We start from the raw sequence: 20529 nt of genomic DNA, 5'->3' as shown, positions 1-20529 counted from the left end.
GTAATTTACACAAAATTATAGGTATTTATCTTTCTGTCATTCTGCAGTACCACTAATAATAATTTAGATGTTTTAACTATCTTATGTGTGGAGGAACCAGTAAAATTCCCACACAAGGGTACATTTGTGTATTAAGCTTATTGAATCTTTGATAACCCATATATTCTTTGTTTTTTTATGAAACATTTTAAGTTTGTGTCTGTGAAAATACCAGTGTTGGTCGGCAGTAGATGGCATTGGTGTAATTGCGGTCAGTTGGTGATTGAATAGTGAAGACGGAGTTGTAGAGCAGGTGCCCTCCCTCGATGAGTCCTTTGACTCCCTGGAGGTGTCAAATAATAATAATAATATTAAGTTTGTCAGTAATAGCAGTGCGGAAATATCATTGAAGAGTTTTTATTCATTTTTAAATTATTTTAAAAATAATTTAAAAATTCTGCAATCTTTGCAAACTATGCAAAGATTGCAGAATAGTCATCACCGGAGCTGATAAGGGAAATGCTACTGCTATTCTTAATACCAGAGAATACAATAGAAAAATGGACATTATTCTCAGAGATCACTCTGCTTACAGACCTTTAGATTATGATCCCACCAAATCTCAGATCAAAAAATTGGAGGAGACTGCTCAAAAAAAAAGTTTCTTTATGGCCTCCTGAAATCATTAAAAAAAAAAAATCAAAGCCTTCAGTTCTCATCCACCCCAGATATACAGATTATCTAAAATACACAAACCAATCCCCCCCCCAGAGATTCCCCGTGCTATAAATTATTATTATTATTATTTGACACCTCCAGAGAGTCCAAAGACTCATCAAGAGAGGGTAAATACTCTACAACTTCATTCTCTGCCACTCATTCCACCAACTACAACTAACCACAACAACACTAATGCCATATACCGCCCACCACTACCACTAGTATTATTTCCACAATCACAAACATCCATGCCCAAGGCGAGATTCGAACCCGCAGCCTTTTGGCTGGAGAGCAGATACGCTAACCACTCAGCCAGCCATGCCAGTTAAGTTTTTCTTCCTGATATTACTGATCTGTTTTCCTTCACTATCCATTCTGGATATTTCCCTTGGAAGCAGGAAATTTATAAACAGATAGCTCTATGGGTTCTTCCCCTCCCCCATCAGTTTTTTTATGGAATATTTTGGAAAACAAGCTCTTGACTCAGTCCCTCTCAAATCTTTGATCTGGTTAAGATATGTGGATGACATGTTCTCCATTTGGACTCATGGTCCAGACATATTAGACTCTTTCCTCTCTCTCTCACCTCAATAATCTACACCCTAGAATCCAGTTTACCATGGAAAGAGAAACTAATAACAGTTAAGTCTTTCTGGACACCTTGGTAACATGTCCACCCAATGGTAATCTGCTCTTTCAGTATACAGGAAGATAGATACATTCACAAAGCCCCCCCCCCTCTCCTCTCAACAATATGGTATCATCAAAATACTAGCCAATACAGCTTATAACATGGATGGGGGAAACCCTTGGCATGCATGCTAAATGTGGCACGCCAATGACTTTTCTGGCATGAAACCCAGGATTAACCTTAAAAAATAATTAAATACATATACAACTCAGCAAAGATGTTGGATATGTATTTAATTATTTTTTAAGGTTAACCCTGGGTTTCATGCCAGAAAAGTCATTGGCGTGCCACGTTTAGCATGCATGCCAAGGGTTCCCCCATCCATGTTATACGGTGCCATCTAATTATGTGCAGATAACACTTCATAATCCTGAATATTGATAATACATTTCACATAAGTTATTGAAGCTATGTGAAATGTATTATCAATATTCAGGATTATGAAGTGTTATCTGCACATAATTAGATGGCATGCATACCCATCTCTTTCATTTGCATGTGTGTAGACCTACACTACCTAATTTTTTGTTTGCTTAAACTTGGTAGGTGTATGCAAAGAGTGATTCTGATGGGATTTTCTGAGTTAAATTATAATTTTTGTCAGTGTCCATATGTCTCTGCCCACATTTTTACACCCCATGAAGTTGGAACCTGTATAAAGAAAGCAATTATTTTTTGTATGTACCTGTTTTGGCCTTTCGCTTTATTCCCTTCTTGACTTCCTTTCTTTCTTCTGATGTTTACTACTCTCTTAGTACTGAGAGTATTGCTCGCTTAAGGTTTCTGCCTAATCTTTGATGAAAACCAACTACTCTGAAAAGCTGTCTGGCTAGTGAAATCTTTTCAAAATGGATCAATAGGTGGGGAATATATGGACGCTTGGGCAGCAATCATCTCTCTTATAAGGTCCGGCTAGGGCGACTCGTAAATATTGGCAAATGTATTCCCGTAAGCTCTCTGCCCACATTTCATACAAAACTTTTATAGTTTCTATATTCAGCTTTGAAATAATGCTGGATTTAATATTCACTGGATTTACTATCCACTTGTATAAATTTGCATCGCCAAAGTGAGGCCTTTTGGCTCTTTATTTTAGTAAATTTCTTTCTTCCTCCTTTTTTCTGTTCATATTTATGGTATATATATATATATATATATATATATATATATATATATATATATATATATCTTTGTTTGCTCCCTGCCCTTTACAGATTGTAACAGAATGTCACAACTACCAGCAAAGAAACATAAATATTCAAATGAAGAGGACATTAGAGAATTGAAAGAATACTGGACTGAAAATTTTTGTATGATTAAGAAAAATAATAAAGCATTATGCATTTTATGTTCTGAATCAGAACATAAAGAGAGATTTTGAAACTGTTCATAACTTAAGCAATAACAGTGAGCAAGAACAAAGAGAATTAATTTCTCGTGAACTGAGCAAGACAAATAAATTAAAGATACTAAGAAATGATATACTTGGTTTAATCCTTTATCCAAGTGTAAGCAAACTAAGTTTGCACCTGAAGTATTTTCAGGACTGGGGCAACTCGTATATAAGCAAGACAAAAAAAAACCACTACCTTGATGAAATTTATTTTGGGTAGGCCAAGTTCCAACTTAGTTTTTGCTAGTTTTGAGGTTTCAAAAGTTATTGCCCGACATGGAAAACCACTCACTGATGGGAATATATTAAAGAAGCATGGCTAGAATGTGCTCCTTTCCTTTTTGACAATCTTTCCGAAAAGGTAAAAGTTATTCAGCGCATTAAAGATTTGTCTGTAAGTAGAAAAACAGTTAAGGATAGGATACCTAAGTTGGAAAGGAATACAGCAGAACAATTAATAAAAGATTTGGCTTCATGTAAGTTCTTTTCTGTTTGTGTTGATGAGAGCACAGACATTACATCATCAGCTAGGCTAGCAATCTTTGCTCGATTGTGTATGGTTGACAAAGTACTCGAAGAGATGATTAACCTTGTAACACTACCCGAGCTTACCACTGGGGTTGAAATATGTAAAGCAGTTATGAATTATCTATTCTGCAAATTGATATTTCAAAAGAGGTATTTGTCACAACAGATACCTCTTTTGAAATAGTACACCCAGCATAATTGGTAAGGAAGCATGATTTGTAAATCTGCAAAACAATTTGCTAGCCTAAAGGAACTTCAAGAAGTGATGCAAACAGTAACCAGGTTGTTAATTACATTTCTGCATGTACTTTGAATAAAAGACAATTTCAGAATCTATTAAATGAGATGGACTTGGTGTACAAAGGACTGACTAATAATGCACAACAAATGTTCGTTGGCTTAATCGATTTTGTTCCGAAACGATTTGTTGAATGCCTGGAGGAGATAAATCTTTTTATGACTAATTAACAAATTTCATATAAACAAATGTATGACATCATGTGGATTTGTAAACTGATGTTTTTTTTTTTTGCAGATTTTTGCAAACATTTAAATGACTTCAACCTTAAACTACAGGGCTCTGGTAAGACTCCTGGTGTTATATCTGATGACATAAAGGCTTTTGAAATGAAACCAGGAGTTTTGAAGAGGGATGTAAACAGTGAGAGATTTAGATATTTTCCAAACCTAAAGAAATACATCAATGATGTCTAAACGAATGCCAAACAGACTACCAATGTCTGTTTTTGCAGTCTGTTTGCCAATAACTTCAAAAGCTATTTTTAAATTTCATTGTGTCAACTGTTAAGCAGTTCTCTCTTAGATTTGTTAAGTTCAGAGAATTAGAAGAGACTGCAATATTCATTAAGTTTCCAGACACTATAAAATTGGATGAATTAAACTTGCAGATGTTTTTGTAGTTAAATATGGATGATTTTGAAATGCAGTTGATTGATTTTCAAAGTAGTTCAATTTGGAGGCAGAAATTTGTTGACCTCATAGTTGACTTGGAAAATATTGAAAAAGGAGTGATTAGAGATGGGAGTAACGTGCTGAAAAAGAGGTACTAGAACTTGGAATTCAATTCCAGATTCCAGAAACTTTTGTATGTTTAAAAACTCTTGCAAGCATTACTATCCATTTTTGCATCTTTGTAATATGAGTAGCCTTGCAGACGAAACTAGTAGTGAATGCATATCTCTAAAGGTTACAAAATATAAAGCTGATATAAATTATCTGCCATCAGTAATGCAGCAGTAGAAGTCTCATAAATAAATAAAACATCCATTATTTTTCTTTCACTTGATTTGATGTTTTCTGCTGAAAAATGGTAAAGATTAACTTCTGTTTAACATATTATGTAGGTAAAATAGCATTTTATTTTATCTGTAATTTTTATGTATTACTCTTAAGGGATTAAGAATTAATAAAATAATATTTTTAATTTTATTTTCTTTTATTGTGCTTTAGTCAAGTAAAAAGATTATGGGATTGTGCACTGTAATATATTGGAAAAACTTAAAAAATTTATGTCTGATTAATCTTCATAAAAAAAGAAAAAATTCAGAATTATTGTTGACTCTTTTGTTGAATTGCATCTTTAAATTGTATTTTACTCCTAGTGTGATTTTTGATTATTTGAAAATGTTCTCCCAATACTTAAGACACCAAATAATAATATATTCTCCAAAATTTTGGTTGGCACGTGAGAAAATTTTGCATCAACGATTTGCCGATTTTGGCGGGCCCACTTAAATAGGTTGGCCTATAACATTTGTTCCAATGAATCCTCTCTTACAGCAGAACTTAATCATATACACTACACCTTCTTATCTAATGGCTATAGTATAAAAAAAAATCGATCCTTGATCTCTTCAAAAAGATTTTAGTAATGCTATTGTAATTTCTTATATCTGAGGCACTTCAGAAAAAATAGCCAGTCTAAGAAATACAATCTCTGCATGGCTTACTAGCCCTGCTGAAAGCTTGCTATCCTTACACATTCTACTAAAAATCAACTTCTTCCTCCTCTCTCTCTGCCTGGAGTATATAAAGTGTCCTATTCCTGCAAGTTGGCCTACTGTATATAGACAGGAAGATTAGTCAACATGAAAGAACACACACACACACCAAAAAAAAAAAAACATGCATTTGCAGTCATGACCATGGTAGGTCAGGCCTTGCAGACCATGCTTTAGATACAGCTCATAGAATCAGTTGGAAAAAGACCACAAGGCCCATTAGTAGTAAATTTAGAAGAGAAAGACTATTTTTGGAATCTGCAGTTGCTCTCAGAAATTAGTTATTTAAATAAATAAGGTTGCATTAAACTTCCCAAAATATGGGAAACACTAATACTTCGATATCCCAGTTTACATCCTAGGCAGCCAACAGGTACCCAAAGAGGGCACCCTCATACTAGTTAGGAATCTAATATTTAATCCACTTGTTTCACTTAGTTTTGTGTTGCCTTTGTATGTGTGTTACAAGCCTCATATTGTACTTCCTGACAGTGTCTCAATAATGACTGAGATGAAATAATGGAAGAATTAAATAATATTTTTATCCTTTCTCAGTTTATTTCATTCCATTAAGCTTCTGATATGAGTTTCTTGCAGCATTTAAGCTTTAACACACAAAGTGAAAGATAACAGTATAATGGAAATTGCTGTCCCTAACATGCCAAGTTATGACAATGATAAGTTGAGAGACAAAGAATGAAATTCACGAATGGTATACTGGCATAGCTGTGTGAGAAGAAGGGAGTGTAGTTTGTAGATATGTGGCATGTCTTTGAGGAAAGAAAGGAATTGTACAAAAGGGGCAGATTACGTTTGAATAGCTTTGGAGTAAGTGAACTGGGGAAGCTGTTGCTAAATGAAAGTGCAGTGTGTGATGAAAGCAGGAAATTAGAAGTAAGAGATGAAGTGAAAGATCAGGAGAGTGGAACATAAGAGATTGAAGTGCCCAGCAATGGAAACAGTAGTGTGAGAGATGAAGAGAGAACAGGAATGCAGGAGGATCACAGAGAGAGCAGATGTTGGAGGAAATAGTAATGTGTGCATGGGGGATGATCAGAATGTGATTGGAGCAGTTGAAATATATGGGAAAAGTTATGATAAAGGTGATTGGGCAAGGGCTGGTATAGCAGGGAAATCACGATCAACAAGTAGCTTGGGTAGGACTGGTTATAGACATACAAATGAATTGCTGTTTTCATTTACAAATACCAGGAGTATCAGAAATAATGGAGATGAAATTATTTCATTGATTGAGTTTATTCTTCCAGAAATCACTGAAATAAGTGAAACAGGGTTGAACGAACATGATATTTTGAATGGAATAGAAATAGAAGGGTACAGTATTTTTTCTTGAGTAGAAGGGAGGGAGAGTGCTGCTGATGATAGCAAAGGAATTATGTCTCCATAAGGTACATATGAAAGAGGGAAATGGTGCAGTAGTTTTGAGGCAATGTAGTATGATGTGAAGATTGACAGGAACAGATATTTATTTAGCTGTTGCTCTGGGCCAGGGAATGTGGAGGAAAGTGATGAAGAAATGTATAGCAACTTGGGTTAGTGGACAAGCAAAGGATGATTATTATGGGTGAATTTAATTATGGCAGTATAGATTGGAATGAAAAGATAGCATTTGGGAATAAGGAAAATGAATTTCTTGAGTTCTTGAGAGACAGCTATCTTAGGTAGAATGTAAAGGAGGGCACATAAGGATCAAGAGTTTTAGATCTGATCATGTAATTGTGAGTGGGGTTTTGCACTTTCCTCCAGTTGATGAGAGTGGTCATGAATCACCTGGGTTGTGGTAGCCATTTGAAGACTTCTGTGGAAAGAATATATGTGATTCCACATATATTCTTTCCTCTTATTTATTATTATTTCTCTACAAAAAGTTGTAAAATTATTTCTCAGCCTCCAAAAAAAAGTTGTTCCAATTCATTCAGATCTACTTTACACCTGCACAACTCCTGATACTTTCTAAATCTCATAAGAATTCTCATTGCTGTCCAGAGGAGAACAATCTGCTTAGCAAATTTCCATCTTCTGGATTGTTTGAGTACTGATAGAGGGGTTGACATGAAGCCAGCAGTCTCTATAAAAAAAAAAAAAGTAGCCTGTGAAGATACTTCACGTGAAAATATTTGTTTCTTATGCTTGGGTAAATGATTAAAAACAATAATGCAATTTTACAACTTAGCAGAGTAACATGCATAATAGGCATGTATCAGCTGAAGGAGTTTGCTGTTGTTCTTCTTCTAGCGTGATGTCCCGCTTGGTGCAGATCCACTGTTTTGCATTTGGCCTTTCATTTCATTCAGTTTGCAGCATCAGTAGGGTGGACACCCAGGTCCCACATGTCTTCTTTTAGGCTGTCCATCCATCACTTTTTTAGGTCATCGGCCATCTGGGCTAAGTGTAAGGGCCCATCCTGCAACAGATTCCTTCTCAGCCCTGGCCACATGTCCATGCCATCATAGGCATGCTTTCCCCCATCTTCTCTGGGATTGTGGCAACACCAGGAGTTTTCCAGATATCATCATTTGTAATTTGGTCTAGTCGTGTATATCCTGGTGTCCATCGGAGCATCTGAATCTCCACAATATGTAGTGCCTGTTGATGCTGTTCTGTTACAGGCCAGCACTCTGCTCCATAAAGTGCACCGGTGAGATGACTGTGCGATAAATCTTGGATTTGAGATGTCGGGGTATTTTCTTGTTACATAGAACTCCAGTGACCTGGCACCATTTCAGCCAGGCAGCATTAATGCATATTTATTCTGGCATCTGGGAGGGTACTATCAGGCACAGGATCCAATCTATTGAAAGTTAGAGGTAAGAGTTCACTGTATTTATATGAAATAAACATTTTATTTTTCTTTTCAGTAAATTATTTTGTTATATTGCAACATACACATGGGAATGATAGTTATTTTAATTTTAGGATCTTAAAGGTCGAGTAGATTCTCTTCAGAAAGCTGTATCTGATGCTAAGATGTCGTATGCCAATTGTTTACATAATCTTGAAAAAATATCTGAAGAGATTCATCATCGTCGAAAGTTACTTCAACCTCGTGAGCCAGGTGTGGGAGCTGAGTTGGAAGCTAGCTTATCTGCCTTAGATTTAAGTAAGATGGGATTCTTTTTTATGCCTTAATTGTAGGAATAAATTTTTCAAAACTGCAATATTAAGTCAATAAAACTCTATATTGAAACATTTGGATATTTCAGTTCTGGTGCTATCTTAATCATGCATTTTATTGGGTAAGCATTATTGTAATATTACAGTACACTCTCACTATAATGAACTAACACCATTGGAATGAAATGACATGTTAAAAAAAAAGTCCTAACTGGAGGCATATAACTACAATGCTTTGTTTAGCTCAATGTTGCAAACATCATGAGGATAGACTTTACCACAGTGATCTGTATTTGTTAGCATATAACATCTGTTTTTGCCTCCTGAAATCATTCATTTACTGAACCCATGTATTTTTAACTTAAGGTTTGTTGTGGTGACATATGAAAGAAGTCACCATTAGATGGGAGATCAGCTCTACCTGATGTTTGTAATGTTACCTGCTAAAAAACTGACTGTTCGGAATACAGTTTGGTTGTTAACAATGGTATATTTAGTACTTAAAAAGAAAATTTAAATTTTATTGTTTAAAACTAGACATGAAACATGGTTAAATATCATAATTTAAAGATGCCAAGAAATTATATTATTGGTTTCATCCTTTATCTATGTGTAAGCAAACAAAGTTTGCACATGAAGCAACTTCAAAATGAGCTACTTGTATATAGAGGCTAATGGCTTCACATCAGTTGCCTTAATATCCCAAAATGCAAGGCACATATCCTTACAGACATGTAGAATGCTATGCATTATGGGAAAGGCCACTACCCAGATCGGGTTTCAGTCTTTATTGAGGTATGTTCAGGTGTGGAGATACCTCTCCAAAAACTTGTGCAATCCTTCAGATCCTTCACCCAACCATGAGTGACCTGAAAGATCATTTAGCTCAATACTCAGTGGTTCTGCTCAGTGACAGGCTCAAGAACCCTCAGCAGTGGCTCCACCCAGAGCAGGCCCATATCTCAGGAAAAAGCATCCACCAAAGCAGCCAGAAGACCATTTCAGCAGAGATTCCACATTCACAGTTAAAAAATCAGTGGAAGCCAGATCTGGAAGAGATACTAAGGTTTGAAGTAATGCAGAAGTCGTATATTTCCCATATACAGGTAGTCCAAATGTATCAAACCTATTACTAAAATACTCTGGATTAGAGCTAATTATTGAAAGTTCATTCACTTGGTTATACCATAAGTTAAGGATGCAAAGAAATTGTATTCTTGGTTTCATCATTTATCCAAATGTTTGCAAACAAAGTGTGCATTTGAAGTGACCTCCCGACTGGACTACTTGTATACAGAGGCTAGTGACTTCACATCAATAGCCTTAGTACTTCATAATGCTTGGAGAAATCCTTGATGTCACTAAACAAGTGTTAATTTTAAAGGTGGTTTGAAGATAGCTGTAATATTATAAAAGTAAAAACCAGCTAATTTTTTTTTCTGAAATGGCTAATGCTACACAATGTAATGTTATTATATCCTGTTTTATTCTGAATTTTGTTAATAAATTTATCAACCAATTTCATTTTTTATAAATGTGTTTCTTATTGTAGTTAATTTTTGACTGGCTTTTTTCACTGAAACAGAAACTGCGCCTTTTTTTTTTAAACACGTTGATCAGCTACTAATATATGTGCACAAAGTTGGTGGTGGTGATGTCAGTTATTAGAATTGTATTTGCCAGCATATGTTCCCTTATAATGAACATTAATGGAGGGATGTCTATAGATGTCCAGCTAAATCTGGATATGATTCTGTAACACCTATTGAATAACATGGATAAGAAGTACAATTTGGTCTCACTATTTATCTACCTCGGCCAGTAGGAGTGTTAAGTGATAGACAGAATATGTGTCACTTTTGTATCTAGGAAGCAGAAAAGTGTGCTTGTTCTGTAATTATTCTGCCATAGATTGAAAAGTGAGAGTGCACTGTCAACATTGAAAAGAAAGGACATAAATAATAAACAAAAGAATTATAGATATCTATGGAAAAGTGAAGAAGACAAAAACAAATGACGTTGGTATGAAGAGTTAATGAAAGATCCGCAAGTGGTGTTGTATGGGGATTCGATTATTAGAGGCATGGTAAACAAAAGATGCACAAGGTTAGTTTTCCTGGAGGTAAAATGGATAGAGTGATTGAGGCATTGGATATGAGGAGTAAGTGAGCAGAACAGTTAGTAGTGGTAATAGGGACAAATGACTTGACTGGGAACAAGGAAAACATAAGCTTGGATATCAGGAGGTTGGTGAGAAGAATAAAAGATAATAGTGTGATAGGAAAGGTAGTCAGTGTGTGTGTGTGTGTGTGTGTGTGTGTGTGTGTGTGTTGCCCACGTATGACAGTGATGAAATGAGGCAGAGGGCAAAGATTGTGAATGATATGTTACAGGAAATGTGTGAGGAGAAAGGAGTGTAGTTTTTAATGTGTAGAATGAGTTTGAAGGATGAATTGAACTGCATAAGAGTGATGGGCTGCATTTGAATGGTTTTGATGTGAGTCATTTGGAGAGGCTGCTGGAAGATAGAGAAATGAGTGCAGAGAATGAATCTGATCAAGTAAGAAGTGATGTGAAAGAGCAGTATAAGGCCTTGATTAGGCCACATATGGACTACTGTGCACAGATTTGGTCACCCGGTTTTGAAAAAGAATGAAGAGATGTTGGAAAGGGCCCAGAGGCGATTGACTAAGGTAGCTTCTGATCTCTGGAATGTTGAATATGAGGAACTGTTGAGAAGATGCAGTTTATGAGTCTAGTGGTAGGAGGAAGAGAGGTGATATGATAGAGATGTACTAGTTGGTAAGGGATTGTTATAGTGTTGAAGAGGTTTTTCATAAAATGGTGAGAATGAGGGAGAACAAGAGTCATCCTTTGAAGCTGTATAAGGGAGAGTGGTGTGAACAAGGGAGTGAGAAGCAAGTTTTTTGTATGCAGAGTTGTGAATGATTGGAATGCATTGCCTGTGAGTGCAATGCATTCCAATCATCTGCAGAGAATTTCAGTGTGTTTAAGGCAAGGTATGATGAGCTGTGTGTGTGTGTGACAAAGGAACCTCCTAGATGAATCTTTGACTCCATGGGGATTTAGGATGGTAATAATAATGTTAAAGGCAAGGAACTAATGTAGTATCAGATCCTACTTAGTGTCAGCTAAACTTAAGTTAAAACTGCATAGGTGTAAAAAAATTAGAAATAAAAAATCAATTGTAAGATATGTCTTCATTATCATTAATTCCTGATATGTATCCTCAAGGGGGTGTTCAGGCTACTATGACAGCACTACATGAATAAGCTTGCATTGTTAATAATCTCATATCAACAGTTTTCCTCTAAATTAGTCTGTTACTTGTCAGCACTCCAATATTGTCTTATCTAACATTTTGTTCTTCTAAGGCACTTCTCAGTCCAGCTCCATTCACATATTCTTGAATGCAAACAATATCAAGTTCCTAATATCTTAATTTTTAATATGATTTGGCTATTGATGCCATCTGTTCAGTCCCCTAATTTTTCTAAGAACACTCTTATCTGTAGTCTCTGATCTTATCAAGTGCTTCATTTCTAACCCAACTCTCAGATCCATAACTTCAAATTGGTTTGAATGTCGTCTTGTATACTGCTAGTTTAGTATTTTGGCTAATCTCGCTCTTATTCCATATGAATTTGGATAAATTATATCCTCATCATGGATATGATAAGTCTAAATTAATAATGAATGAAATAAAGAAAACATTTTCTGTTAAGATAAAAAAATCTTGTTTAAGTTAAGGGATATTACATCCCATATAGTTTCTCAGCCGAATAAGAAACTCAAAGAGTTTCATATGGGATGTAATATCCCTTAACTTAAACAAGTTATATGTCGCCGAATTGAAGCCTTTGGCTCTTCATATATCTAATAAAAAAATCTATTTCAAATTTTGGAAAATGTGAGGCTAGAAAGTGAGAATGTAGAATGCCCAGAAGACATGATTGAGAATCAATGGAAAAATTTAAAAATGGTATATAATGAGACGGCAATAGACTGTTTGGATGCTAAGAAAGGTAAAAAGAACAAAGATTGGTAACTGGAAACTCATAGAAGAAAGGCATAAAATTAAAATGTTTAAAAATGCCAAATCTCAAAGAATTGATGAAATTCATATGAACAGTTATAGAAAGAACGACTAGTTAGTTAAATGATCTGCAAGAGCAGATAAAGGGCATCATGTCGACAGTTTGGTAGAAGAAGCATAAAAGGCTACAACATTAGGACATGCTGGAAAACTGTATGAGGTGACAAGGAAAATGTGCTGTATAGAAAACAACATTGGTAAGGGATAAAAATGGTTTGCTACTGACTGAAAAGGATAAGATTGTTAGAAGATGAAAAGGTGAGAGGCAATGATAATATAGCAATAGAAATGCTTAAGACAACTAAAGAAACTGCTGCTGATAAATTGCATGTGATCTTTAACAATATGCTAGAAACTGAAAAAAAATACTTATTATGATTACAGCTATTTTGCCTACATTATGAGTGTAGATGTACTAAAAAGTATATGTAGCCTAAGGAATAGAAAATTGCACATACCTTTTTCTGGGTGTTGTGGCTTTTCCTCAGTCTGCGATGTCGAAAACTGCAGAGTGTGTGTGTGGGGGGGGGTAGGCAGTATGGCAGAATAAGTTAGAAAAACCCGGGTTTTTTTCGTAACATATAGAAACATATACTTTTATATAGGGTGGGGAAAAAATGAAAGGGTTAATTTTTTTAAAATAGGGAGGGGGAAGGGGAAAGGTGGTTGACGGGGTGTGGACCGTTTCGACTATTCGTGGTCGTCATCTGAACACATTGGGAAAGTGGAAGCTAAAATTGAGGTCACAACCCCGACCAATAGGAGACAACACAAATACCTCTAAAGCAGAAGCACTCACCCGACCTGACATAGCTTCCACTTTCCCAATGTGTTCAGATGACGACCACGAATAGTCGAAACGGTCCACACCCCGTCTTCTTTTTTTTTTTAATCATAATAGTTTATAAAGAGGAGTAACATGGGAGTTTTCCCAGAAATAATATACATGAAAAAAATACTTAAATAGTGGAAAGAAGCAATGGTAACTATACTTCCAAAGAAAGGAGATCTCATTAGATGCGAACATTGGAGCAGAATTAGTCTCTTATTAGTAATTGAAAAAATTTTCTGTAAAATATTAATAAGATCAACAATGAAATAGAAAAGACTGTAAGGGATATCACTGAACATTGCACAAGACATAAAGGTTCATGATGTCTATATTTTATAAATTTTGCCATAGAATTTGATAGTATTGATAGAGAAACATTATAGTTAATGATTAGAAGCTATGGAATTCCTGACAAATATGAGAGAATAATCAAAGAAGTGCATAAAGGAAGTAAAAGTGTTATTGCACAGCAAAAAACATCAGAATGATATGAGATAAGGACTAGGATGAGTCAAGGTTGTGTAATGTCTGGTTTACTGCTTAACTTAGTCATTGATTGGATTATCAGAAAAGCTACAGGTATAAGAAGAGGAATTAAATGGAATCCTCTGTCAGAGTTGGAAGATCTGGATTATGCAGCCAACATAGTCTTGATATGATCAAAATACACTGATACACAAGTGAAATCAGGTGTTAAATAAAACGGCAGAAAAGATTGGTCTTCAAATAAATATGACTAAAATAAAGGTTCTTAAATTTCACAGCAGATACCACAAAGAAATGAAAATCAATCAACGTGCAGTAGAAGAAGCTAAGAATTTTACATACTTGGGAGTAAAGGTAGATACTGAAGGTGGAACTGGCAGGGGCACAACGATTGACAGAAACAAATACTTTCCATATATTATATATTATTTCAGAAAAATAATATATAATATATGGAAATCATCCAGTTATCATAATAAAACTAAAACAGCAGAAAAAACCAGCTTGTGGTGAAGAGGAGTGTAAAGAGTAGATTTTTTACATGGTGATTTTTTTCAGTTGAATGAACTGAAAAAATAATAATAATAATACTAAAAAGATCTTTGGTAGAATGTTAAGGCTATATTATTGTGGATCAGAGACATGGAACTGACCAAAAAACAGGATGCAAAATTAGATAGTTTTCAAACAAAATGTCTGTGTAAAATATTAAAAATATTTTGGTCCCAATGCATAACAAATAATGACTTATATAAACTGACTGAGCAGAAAAGTATCACCAGTGAAATTAAGAAACACAGACAGAAATTCCAAAAGTAGCTTTGATGCAGATCCCAGAAGGGAAAAGGAGAAAGCCTGAATTAACTTGGAGAGAGAGAGAAAGAGAATAACAGAAAAGGAAAGAAGAATGGCTGGAGAGAAGCTGAATTGGTAGTGCAGGACAGGGAAGAATGATCTTGGAAGAAGTGGATCTTGGCCTTATGTACTGTGAGGCATGAAGAGGATAAATCAATAAACTAATGGTAGCCATATTATTTCCTGCATACATGCCCTCTGATGATGCTGCATTTATGATGAATTATTATTGTTGATTACTAATAACTAGTACTTTTTCTAGTATCTGTATTTGCTAATTTTTTATGAAGTATGAAGTCATTCAATAATTTTTGAATGACCTCATACTTCAGTATAAGGGCATTATAAATCTTATTTTAATAATAGATTATTATGATTTTTGTTTGTATTTGTTTAGTATCTGAATATATATATATATATATATATACACACACTCACACACACACTCTTTCTATTTAAATCAAGGTAAATTTCCACTCTCAGACACTGAAAGCCAAACTGACAGCACTTCTTCAGTTAGTGAAGATCAAGGAAAGGAATCTGTAGAAATAGACGTTGCTCCAGGTAGGTGCAGTATTGTAGAATACATATTTCTTTTGTTTTGTGTACTTATGACTGTTGTCTTTATGAGTACTTTGTTATCTATCTAGAATGTCAGAGAGAAAGAGAGAGAACTTACTATCTGAGACTTTACATTGATATATCTTTCCATGTTAATGTTCTTTCTGTGAACAGAAGAATCTTAGAAAAGATCTGTCAACCTGGTATATATGACATGCCACACAGTGCTACCACCACTACTTTGGATAAAAAGATAGAGGTACAAGAGAAGGAGCCTCAGGCTGTTTCATAACCTGGATAAGAATTCTCTTGTCATTCACGAATGTACATGAATGCCAGAAGTGAAGGAGAGGATACAAAACTGGGAAGGGCAATAGTTGATAAAGGTGATGTAGGTATCCTGCAGCATGATTTAAATAAATTAGTAGTGCAGGTAAAGAACAGTGGTTATCAAGTTAATGTTGCAAAGTGTAAGATAATACTTTAGGATGAAAAAACTACATGCTTTATATCATATCGATGGTGCTGGATTGTAAGAAATTAACCAGGCTAAGGATTTGGGGTTAATGGTGGACAGAGATTTGAAGTTCAGAGGACAAATAGATTGCAAAATAGCTGTTAAAGAATATGCTGACAAGCAAAGATATGGTGGCTGTTATCCTTCTTTATAAGGCTATAATTTAGCTGTATCTTGACTTTTGGGGATGGATTTTGTTATCTGGGTTTCTAGGAAATCAGAAGGTGGTGGAGAGGAATTCTGAGATAAGTAACCAAGCTAGTATCAGGTTTGTGGAGTGATCTCTATGAGTATAGTTTGAAGATGTGTGAGTTGCATAGTTTAGTTAACAGTTGGAAAGTAGGGGACATGATAGAAACTTAAGTTTTTAAAGGGATTCTGTTAGATTGACACATAAATTTTTCAATATATGACAAGTAGTGAGAGAACAAGAGGTCACCCTAAAAGTTGTGTAAGAGTGTGCTTAGTAACCGTGTACGGACTAGATTTTTTTTCTTGGAGAGTAGTGAATCAGTGGAATGGATTACCAGAGGTGGTTTCGAGTGCCCCTGTAGTGAATGAGTTTAAGGAGGGGGTATGATAGGTATTGTTTGAACAGTAATTAATGTGGATCTGATGCAGTGAGCCTTTTGACTCTATGGCGATACCCTGTATAATTATAATAATAATAAAACTGTTGAATTAGATAAGTGGGTGGCTGATGGACAAGAATCCTTAAATGGTATATGAGAATGGTGAATCTTCCAGATTTAAGGTAACCAGTGGGGTACCCTAGTGATCAGTCGTTATGCACTTTTGCTGTTCAATCTGTACCTATATTAGTAATATAGGGAATGATTTGTCAGGAGATATTCAGTCATACCGGCCTGGTTGGCCGAGTGGATAGCGTAGCTGCTCTCCAGCCAAAAGGCTGCGGGTTCGAATCCCACCGTGGGCATGGATGTTTGTGATTGTCTGTGGAAATACCAGTGGTAGTCAGCGATGGGTGGCGTTGGTGTAGTTGCAGTCAGTTGGTGATTGAATGGTGGAGATGGAGTTGTAGCACAGGTGCCCTCCCTCAATGAGTCTTTGGACTCCCTGGAGGTGTCAAATAATAATATTTGCTGATGTGAAGATAGGCATAACAATCACGGATGCTACTAACACATAGCATTAATAGAATGATATGCTGGAACTGTGAGCATATGATAATGACTCTGACTGTCAGTTCAGTGTTTGTTAGCATAAGCATTTTGAAGTGATGAGATTTCCATTGGCATATTACACTGAGATTCTACTTGGAGAAACTGATGAGACTAGGGATCTTGGAGTTATGGTGAATATGAAATTGAAGCTGAAATGAACAACACTGACATGTAAGTATAAGGAAATAATTTTTTACTTCTTTATAAGGCCCTGACCACACACTTGAACTACTTTGCACAGATTTGGTCTCTGGGTTCTGATTGGACAAAGAAGCTGTGGAAAGGGGGGGGTGCAAAGAAGAGTTTCAGAGAATATCAGGATTATGGAATGTAGATTATGAGGTCAGATTGAAATCATGTGGACTGCAGACACTGGTAAACAGGAGAAAGAGTGATGATATAAACTTCTGAATGGGTGTTATAACAGGATAGCAGTTGATGAAATTTTACATTATATGGAATGGGGGCACTACAAGTGGAGCCTCTGTGGAAGTGGGAATTTAAGTTTGTGCAAGATTAAGAAAGGGATGTGAGAGAGCTGGATTTTTCTCTTATACAACAGTGAGTTAGTATAAGAGAAGGTACAACAACTGGTATGGGTGATATATGGTCTCCCTCAAGCATAAAGACTACACATAGAATTGAGAGATACCATTTATGATGAGATGAGAAATCATTTAAGCAGAATAGTTGCTTTTTTTCCAACATTGACATAATGCATCTCCCAGTTAGGAAATCTCTCTAAAAATATTCAAAAACCCCATATACAAATTAAAAATGCTAGTTTATTGCATATTTGTTATACTATCTTTCATTCTTAATAAGCTTAACATGTTTTAGTACTTTTTTAAATAAGTGCATTACAATACATTAAAACTTTTTGGTGTAATTTTTGAAGAATTTTAGCATTGATTTTAATTTATTCATTAGTTCTTAGCCTTCCTCTTCTTCAAGTGCCAGTAGTAAAAACTTCTACAACTCTGGATGTTTCAAAAAGTGTTTATTCTGAAAGTCCCTTACATGCAGAGCTTGCAGAAAGTGAAAAGACTGATTCTGCTACAAGCTTAGCTGTACCTTCATCTTCTCAAAGAAGTTGTATCTCTGGTCCTTTGCAGTCTGATAACGTAATTAAATCTTTTTCCCAAAGTAAACAATACAGGTATGATACACTGGAAGATATAGATCTTAGTTGATCAACAGCTAGAAATGTCAGTTAATTTGAGTAAAGAAGTGGCACAGTATTTTAAATTTTTTAACTAGGAAAAAAACAACAAAAAACTATCAAGATCCTTCGAGTGTATTTTTAAGTTGCTATTGAAGCATTTGCCAAATTAATTTACTTGTATGTATATGTGTATGTGTGTGTATATATAATATATATATCTATATATATATATATATATAGAAATATTAAAATGTAAATAAGGCAGCTATAAACTTTGCGAAACTCTGTACAATGTTATTCATTTACAATGAGTATAATTTACTTTGTATCTGAAGTTAGAGACATTTATTTGTTATTAATTAACATTATTTTGTTACATTTAATGTGGAAAATGAAAGCCATAATATAGTTGATTACTTTGTTGATACCACCTGTATGGAAATAAGTTTTCTTGACTTATATCCTGTACATGCTGAGCACATGCATTTTTAATGATTGAAACATCTGCTTTTACTCTGGCTCCTTATAGTTTTGTGTGTGGATGAACAGTATCTATTTTCATTCACATAGAGCTAAAATGCTTTGTATTGGAAGCACAAAGTATTATTTTCTGCCAGTTTTACTGATATGTAAAGATTGCAGCATTATTTACTTATTCTGAAAAATATAAACTATGTGATATTTAAGATGTGTAGTTTATTTAAAATTTCATTGAATTCTATCATGTTCATCTCATCTATAATTGGCAAAATAACATATCCCATGAGGATTCGTAGTGTTCTGCAGCTCTAATATTACTGCTATTATTTCATAATGTGGAGATTTCATAATAATTCAACTTGATTAATAGTAACCAGAATTTAATGCTATGTAATAAATATACTGTAAATTGAGTTTGAATATGGTTCACTACTTAGCTTTTTTTCAAGCCAGCAGAAAAAAAGTTAAACACATTAATATTTCTATAACCTTTAATAAGCTACTGTTTTTTAAGCAGTGCAACATGTTAGGAATTCAGTTTGCATGTTAAATGACATTAAATCCTAATTACTGCTAATCATACTGATATTTCAGATTATGTTTAATTTCATTATCTTGAAATGCTAAGCTATATACAGATATCAAATGGGATCCATTATCGTTTAAACTTTGTGAATTTCCCCCTATGTCAGATGCCCATTTTACAGATCTGTTTATAGTTTGTGTCAATTTAAACATAATTTAAACATTTAAACATTTTTTTTTTTTTTTTGCTGTACTTGGTAATTTGTTGCATATTTTTTGTCCCTTCAGAGTGATATGGAACATTGGTATATGAAAATTAGAATACAGTTTTGATTTAAACCAGTCTGTAGTTCAATAGATTACACTGTTATTTTCACTAATATGCTATTCATTCAGGTTTTTCCATTTCAATTATAAACATCATTTCTTGAAGGCATCTTCAGAAAAAGCATACAGGGTATAATATAATGATGGTCGAACATAAAAAGTTCATTATTAGTTTCTTATACTTGTTTAAGCAGTTTTCCTCCTAGGTGGTATATTATTTAGCTCTTCAGTATGGTCAGCTGTTATATTTCTCTATAATATTTCATCTCCCACTCTTTTTAAATAACTTTACCATTAAATTGCTTACTTATTTTTGAATTGTAATTATAATAATTTTATTTGTGATATCTTCATTTTCAATATGCTTCTGTCAATGACATTACCCATTTGTTGACTTCCTTGATTTTCTTAAAAATTTCATACTAATGATCTCCACAACTGTTTTGCTTCAGACTCTCAGCTCCATGTATTAAAAATTTTAGAGCACTATCTAATATTATTAGTTTGGTGTTTTGGCAGATTTCTTTCTCGTTTCATGTAATTTAACATGCTCCCCACTATATCATTCTTGCTTATTCAGTTATCTTTCCATCACCAACATGGGGAGAAATCCTGAAAAAAATGAAAACTTAAGAATCTTTGTGTTCAATGTCTTCTGGACTGTATATGGGAATGGGATGTGTCAAAAACAAAAACACGAGTTTTTGTTTTTGACATTTTCCAGGTGCTAACTTTTAAGTATTCTCTGAACTAATTTATATGTTGAAAATTTTTACTATAAATTAAAGATGCCAAGAAATTATACAGGGTGATTCTAAATTACTGTCAGGGTTTCCGTGGCCTGTCATTTTTAAACTGGAAACCATAAAATAAGACAGCTTATAGAGTATGAAAGTGTAACTCAAAATGTTTTATTACCTATAGAATCAATACTGCAAAATGCTAAACAACATCAAAATGTATACTTTTTGTGGCATGTAAGATGTCCAGGTGATAACCAAATTCCCTCCAAT

The 20529-nt window shown here is 34.6% G+C and overlaps 1 protein-coding gene across 4 annotated transcripts in view; it reads left to right on the top strand.

Annotated features, from left to right (window-relative positions):
- The window catches only part of LOC150105443 (SH3 domain-binding protein 5 homolog), a 196951-nt gene extending 177867 nt beyond the window's left edge, over nucleotides 1–19084 (top strand). For all 4 annotated transcript variants that reach the window (XM_090394819.1, XM_090394816.1, XM_090394818.1 and 1 more), the window contains 3 exons: nucleotides 8270–8453; nucleotides 15223–15321; nucleotides 17950–19084. In XM_090394819.1, the coding sequence (XP_090250945.1) occupies nucleotides 8270–8453; nucleotides 15223–15321; nucleotides 17950–18212 (546 nt within the window). In that variant the 3' untranslated portion in view covers nucleotides 18213–19084. The remainder of the gene's footprint in view (nucleotides 1–8269; nucleotides 8454–15222; nucleotides 15322–17949) is intronic.
- The last annotated feature ends 1445 nt before the right edge of the window (nucleotides 19085–20529 follow it).

Source organism: Typopeltis vanoorti, chromosome 6 (assembly GCF_054136105.1).
Source record: "Typopeltis vanoorti isolate ZY-2024b chromosome 6, IOZ_Tvanoo_1.0, whole genome shotgun sequence".
Taxonomy (NCBI): domain Eukaryota; kingdom Metazoa; phylum Arthropoda; class Arachnida; order Uropygi; family Thelyphonidae; genus Typopeltis; species Typopeltis vanoorti.
The sequence above is the reverse complement of the archived record's forward strand: the minus strand, read 5'-3'. Positions and strand labels throughout refer to the sequence as shown.